At 36.2% G+C, this 6,741-nt stretch overlaps 1 protein-coding gene across 1 annotated transcript in view; it reads left to right on the top strand.

Annotated features, from left to right (window-relative positions):
- PPP1R21 (protein phosphatase 1, regulatory subunit 21) overlaps positions 1 to 1,787 on the top strand; it is a gene marked incomplete at its 5' end in the record, with an annotated part of 24,892 nt that extends 23,105 nt beyond the window's left edge. Inside the window, one exon of the mRNA XM_010011015.1 lies at positions 1,758 to 1,787. Within this exon, the coding sequence (XP_010009317.1) occupies positions 1,758 to 1,787 (30 nt within the window). The remainder of the gene's footprint in view (positions 1 to 1,757) is intronic.
- Positions 1,788 to 6,741: the final 4,954 nt, after the last annotated feature.

Here is a 6,741-nt window from a genome sequence, read left to right as displayed (position 1 = left end):
GTGTCTTTTGTCATTCCTGCAGCACTACCGTTTAACAAACCAATTCACAAGTTGTAGTTCTTATTCTCAGCCAATTGGAAAGAAAACTCCAAACCTGGGCCTGCATATTTCAGTGAAGAAAATAATCTTACAAAACATGTTTGCAGAAAAGAACAAACACTTTATGTCAGTGCTTCAAAGTAGGCTTTCAAAGTGTATCCTCTGATGGAAGATCACACCCTTTTCTTGTTTATGTGGTGAAAATGGAACTATTTACAAATCCAGCTAGTGATACCCGATGCTTATGATTAACTTACTGTTGGAAGTGTCCTTTCTGCCCTCCTTGGGTGCAGCATACTCTTGTTTTGGCAGCTATTCTTTTTCTCTATTGTACTTCCATATTCTAGCTTGTCTGTCTCTCACATGTAGGAATGAAAAATGCCACTTACATTCTTCTGTGAACTTAAAATGCTCACTTAAGTTCTTTTCCAGGCAGGGAGTCTACCCATTTATCAGAAACAAGTTTTTGACTTACCTTATTGTTAATGATGAAAACCGTAGAAGGCTGCTGTTTTGAGCAGTCATTGCTTAATCCATGGTATGTCTTTATTCTGACAGTTCTAGGGAGATGTCTTGGCAGATGTTGTGAAGGCCTCTATCCTTCACTCATCTAGCTGTGAAACTACTAAACTAGCATTATACTCCTTAATTGTGGAATGTATGGAAGCAGGTTTCAATGAAGGCTTAAAAAAATAACTTAAAAATCTATGTTTTGAATAAAGGTCCCCTGATGGGATTTTAATTTTTTTTTAGGGTAAACTCTTCCCTCCATTTATAAAACTGTTTTTCTTCGGATATCTGAGTGGCTTGACTTGGGATCATAATCTTTAAAACTACTTTCTGTTGTTACGAGCTCTTGTGTTTTTAGAGGGAAGCTCTTGGCTGCATACTGACCATAGCACTTCATATTTTTATAAAATATTTTCTGGACTTTTTCACTTGTCCTACTTTTAAGACTTGAAGTAGTACTCTGTGAGGAGGGAGTTCAGAATCTCACAACAGTAGATTCAGATTTTCAAATGTTACTAAACATAGGAGCTGATTTGGTTGAAACCAAAACGATGCAGTTCAAGGCATTATCACTTGGAAAGGGTTACTGGTTAGTTTAAAAGCAAATGCTGTCTTCAGGAAATAGGAAGGCAGAGAATTGCCAGCAAGTAACTATTGCACAAAAGTTTATTTTAAGCTACACACTTGCTTTGTGGAATTGTTGCAAGTCAAATGTGATTTGGTTGGTTGTAGAGCAAATTCTTTTCTAAAGTAGGAATAGTCTGTATAGGCCAAGTTAAACTTAAATTTGTTTTGGAACAAAAGGATAGGGTGGGGAATTGATTTTAATTTGAGGCAATTATCCTATAAGGTTTATATTTGACATAGCACTTAAGGGTGAATTACGATTTAACTTCCCGTTACTGCCCTTACAACACTAGTGATGTTGATACAATTCAGTGTCTTGGGATGTAACTCAAATGTCTTTTTTTAAACAGATTTCAACTGAAGTAAGGTACTGTTGTTCTTATTTGAAGAAGTTGGTACTTTACTCTGTTACGCCTGTAAGATAAACAAGCAGTTCCATTATTAAAAGCCTATGGACTGTTTATTTTGAGTTTGACTGTGCTTCTTTGCTGTAGACATAAGTTATCAGACATCAGAGTTTATATTATGCATTTAGATTTTCTTATCTGAATTATGTTCTGTTCACTTGTTTCTTGTTGCAGGGAAATTCTAAAAAGAACAAAAATCGATAGCTTTCAGCTAATCAACTGTCTTCGGAAGCTGCTGCACAGGATGCAGATAGTGAATGCTCATTGTCCCATTCCTGTTTGTTCCGGAAAGCTCAGCGTCATATTGGGTCTAGTAAAAACTGATTTGGTGCTGTAAATGGCTTTAAAATACTTAGAACTTGTAATAAATCAAACGGAACTTAATGTTGACTCTAAACCAGGAAATACACACTCTGTCGATAATTTATATAGTAATTACCTTCAGTTTTTACTGTGCACTTTTTAAAACCAGGTTTTAATTTCATGTAATAACTTCAGATTTTGTATATTTTCAACTATGATTATGCATTAACAAAATTGGATCAGTGCAGTAGTTGTCTATTTGAGTTTTGTTAAATTGTCAACGTGTACATTCCTTGTTAATAACAGTTTAAAGATTAGTTTGGAGACTCTTCTGGCCATGCAAGCTGTGCAGTTACTGTAAATGTATTAGTCCTGTTCTCAGCCCTTTTGAATTAATTGGAATTGTGGCTTTAAATTATTTCTATCAACTCACACAAATAAATGGGATCACTGTTTCATTTTAGACTCCAATAGTGGAAACTTTTGCTGCTTGTATTTGGCACTTTGGATTTTGAAGTAAAGAGCACAAATAGCTGAATTGGGATACTTCTATGAGATTGCTTTAAGCCCTTACTTAGGCATTTTGTTTACATGTGTGTGTATATATATTGGTTGAAATAGCTGATTAAAGCCTAGAGGAAATTGTGATTGTAATTTGCCCCAAAAGAGTGAAACAATGTGTGTGTAGAATAGATCAGCTTACTGTGCTCTCTCTCTTACAGTAAAGAAGAATATGAAATATGTAGAAGATTTAAACAGTGAATTTGCAAAAAACCTTCATGGAATTAAGTCCTGATGGATTCACCGGGGGGGATGCACATGGCTTTTCCTGTGTTTTGAGAAGTTTGTGAACTTTAGGCCTCTCCTAAGATGATTATTTCTTTTTTTTTTAAGTGAATTCTAATACCACAAGTTTTCACAGCACTGATTTTTTTTTTTTATTTTATGTTTTTTATATTATTATTTGTTTAATCAGATGCTGTGCTGCTCCACACTTTACACTGATCTTCCTTTCCATAATTTGCATTATGGCACTTACTTGTCCCATAAGGGTTTACTCTGGTATCAGTTGTGTCAATATGTATTATTAGTATGTAATAATAAAATCAACTACATGAAACCAGCTGCACTGCTTTCTTAATTATGGCTTATACCCAGGTTGCCCAGTGTGATAGTGTGGTGAGATGTTAACATCTGTTCACAGTGAGGTAAGCTTAAGTAATTATACCAGTCTAGTTACTCCTAGTAGTACTTCTCTTTGAGCCAGGCTGCATTTCTGTGTCTAATGCTGCAGTGTGCGAAGTACACCATGTGCAAGTTAGCATTTTTCACCTTCTTGTCTGCTCAAAGGCAAACAAGCATCCAGCTTACATTGATTCAACTGTGGAGCTGTTCTGGTACAGTTTTTCCTTTTAATGACAGCATGGATGAGGTCATGAAACTGGGGAGGAGATGGGGAGAGCCTGCAGGGTTTCTTATTAGCATCATGTTGAATTAAAAACTACATGGTGGTGCTAATGAGGGTTGGGAAGTGTTTACTTTCCAGCCATTTTAATGAAGCAGATACAGCTTCAACTGTTTCATTTAGGGTTGGAAGAAAATTGCTTTCTTCCAGTTCTTTTGAAACTGCCTTTTCTGAGGACTTTCATCATGCAACGAAGGTATTAATTTGGTTGTTAATTTAATTCTCTGAATCAAATTGCTGAACTTGTTGCTGATGCTACTTCTCATAGGTGGCTACATTGAGAAAAAGGTTTTGCTTATGCTGTTTTTGTCAGGCTTAAGTAAAAATGTGCTTTGAAGACTGAGAGTTTAAAAATGTGCATAAAAAGGATAAATGTAGCTTACCTCGAAGTATGTTTACAACAGAGTATACCCCTAATATGAAAACATGAATTAAGATAGAATGTGTAGGCATTTAGGTACAATTGCAATATACATCAGTTTATCAGCATTTTCTTCTTGCAGTATCTATGTGGAAATGTATTGGGTGTCCCCTTCACTATCAGCAGTAAACATGCTCAGGAAGAGTCAGTTTTGATCACTTGAGCTGCCTTCAGTTTTTCAAGGAAATGTTTTCAAGTAAGTTTCAGACTATCATAAACTATCAACATACAAAAATAGAATCTTGGAAAAAATAAACCAGTATTTTGGTTACTATTGTAATAATGCTGTGGAGGGACATAGTATATTAAATGTAACTTTGTGGCATTAGAAACTGGAACAAGTGGAAATGCCCAGCTTGTGCTCATCAGCTCACCAGGTGGTTCTGAATCAGTTTCTGAGTATCTTAAATGCTCTTAAATATCAGCTCACCAGGTGTTCTGAATCAGTTTCTGAATATCTTAAATGCTTTTAAATATCAGCTCATCAGCTTACCAGGTGGTTCTGAATCAGTTTCTGAATATCTTAAATGCTTTTAAATATCAGCTCATCAGCTTACCAGGTGGTTCTGAATCAGTTTCTGAATATCTTAAATGCTTTTAAATATCAGCTCATCAGCTTACCAGGTGGTTCTGAATCAGTTTCTGAATATCTTAAATGCTTTTAAATATCAGCTCATCAGCTTACCAGGTGGTTCTGAATCAGTTTCTGAATATCTTAAATGCTTTTAAATATCAGCTCATCAGCTTACCAGGTGGTTCTGAATCAGTTTCTGAATATCTTAAATGCTTTTAAATATCAGCTCATCAGCTTACCAGGTGGTTCTGAATCAGTTTCTGAATATCTTAAATGCTCTTAAATATCTAACTTGTTACAGAACAATGATGTGTTACTGAAAAGCTGAAGGCTGTCTTCAACATTGCAGTGAAGAATTCATCTTTGAAACAAAGTTTTCCAAAAACAGCATTTGAACTACTTTGTTTACATTAAATGGTCTGTGCATATTATTATGGAATGCACAAAATTTGGGCAAAGAAGTTGTACTAACACTGGAATTACTGTTCAAAACTTCCTACTTGATTAATCAGGAACCTAATGACAAGCTGTTGTAAGGCAGGAAAATTTTTAGAACACTACAGTGTAAAAGCAGGGTTAAAGAAAAATCCCAATGCTAGGTGATTTTTTTTTTTTAATGGACAGCTGATTGCAACACAGGTTTTGAAAGCATTTTTAGAGCGCTAATTCATTTCTCTATAATGTTGAGCACCTCATGAATAAGCTCTTACACTCATGAATAAGTAACCAATTCAGGAAAACAGCACTATTTCCTATTAATGGTTTTAATAACTGGATTTTCAAAAATTCTTTCAGAACTTTGTTTTAAACCTGTACTTTTTAAAAATGTTTAGCTATCCTAGATATCTGAAAATACACCCATAGTAACTGTTCTGTGTGTTCAAAATCAGTATTTGCTATAACTAAGAATGAATTTAACTTCTAGATTGCCCTCTTAAGAGCTACTGCTTTATGAGTTTTGAAAGTACCCAAGCAGCACCAAATAAATTGGCTATTTTAAAAGGCCTTAAGCTCTTACAGGTCAGGAGTTTCCCTGCCTGAAAGATTAACTTCTAAAACAGGAGTCTTAGGCTGACATCATCATAAGCTGCATAAGAGTGTCATCGCGTTGCTGTTTAAATAATGATGTGATTATTGTAAGTCATTACATATGTAAGTATACATCTGTGATTTAAGTACTGGTGATCCCTAGTGCTGATTTTTAAAATAGTTTTGTAATGTCTCATGCTAATTCCCTCAGATTCATTCTTAACGAGCTCAACACTTCAACACTAGATGCAGCATCAGTATGAAGACTAGAGCATTTTGCTTTCCCGTCTTTATTGAAATACATTGGCTGCTTACACAAGGTATTTTCCCTTCTTATCAAGCCAGCTTCATTTCTGATTTATACTTTTAATCCTGGTGTTCTTTCTGCTCCAACTTCCCTCACTGACAGATGAATGGAAGTTTTGGTGGGGAAAGCTCTTTGGCTTAATATGTTTCCTTGATGCTGACTTTGTACACAGCAGGGGACCATCACCATTCAGCAGTGCTCGCTACAGCTCCAAAGAACAGATTTGCTCAGCCATCCAAGGCACCAGTTGCAAACAGGAAAGGCATCCACACATCATCTATCCACACATCACCTTCATGAGACTGGAGAGGTTCTTTACTGGCTTGGTTGAGCAATATGAACTCTCTTTCGGTTTCTTAATAATATAAATCCAATGATATATTAAACTTTGGAGAACCATCTGGCCCTGTAAACTGGGCAAACATGTTCCCTAGTATAGTATGTATATAAAGTAATTTGAGAGCACTATCTTAGCAACAGCAGGGTCATAATAAAAATAAAGCTTAGTGCAGTAAAAAATTGTAATTGGTACCAGAGGTCTGATTACTTCCTCCCACAAAGGCTAGACGCCGCTCTATTAAGAATGCTTGCTTTGTCTTATTCTGCATTTCCTGCCTCTGTTACAACTTGCAGTATTACTCAGCAGTGAATTAAAACCATGTTTGTTTAGAAGAGGCCATGTTTGCCCTCATTCCTGAATATTTATTTACATCGGAGTGTTAGAAACTTACGTTAATTGTGCCTGCAGAACTGCTAGCTCAGTCCCAGATGGGGACAGAGAAGAGCTCTTGAGGACCTTTGTAAACCAAGACCTGACTGGGGCTATAGAATCCACCACATGGAAACTTGCCTGGGGCAGATCTCATTGTTTGCCTCTGCTCTGTGTGTGTAGGCAGCTTTAGACATGTCAATGCTAATTTAGAATCACTGGGCTTCTTACAGAAGCTTTGAGTGCAAATACTGTAATACTGAGGTTAGGCAGCTGAGCTGTAACACAAGAAGCTGTTGATTCTGGTTGGGTTTCATTTGCATGGCAAGTTACCATCCTAACATCCTTTT

The sequence above is a fragment of the Nestor notabilis genome, unplaced genomic scaffold (genome assembly GCF_000696875.1).
Source record: "Nestor notabilis isolate BGI_N333 unplaced genomic scaffold, ASM69687v1 scaffold33243, whole genome shotgun sequence".
Classification (NCBI taxonomy): Eukaryota; Metazoa; Chordata; class Aves; order Psittaciformes; family Psittacidae; genus Nestor; species Nestor notabilis.
The sequence above is the reverse complement of the archived record's forward strand: the minus strand, read 5'-3'. Positions and strand labels throughout refer to the sequence as shown.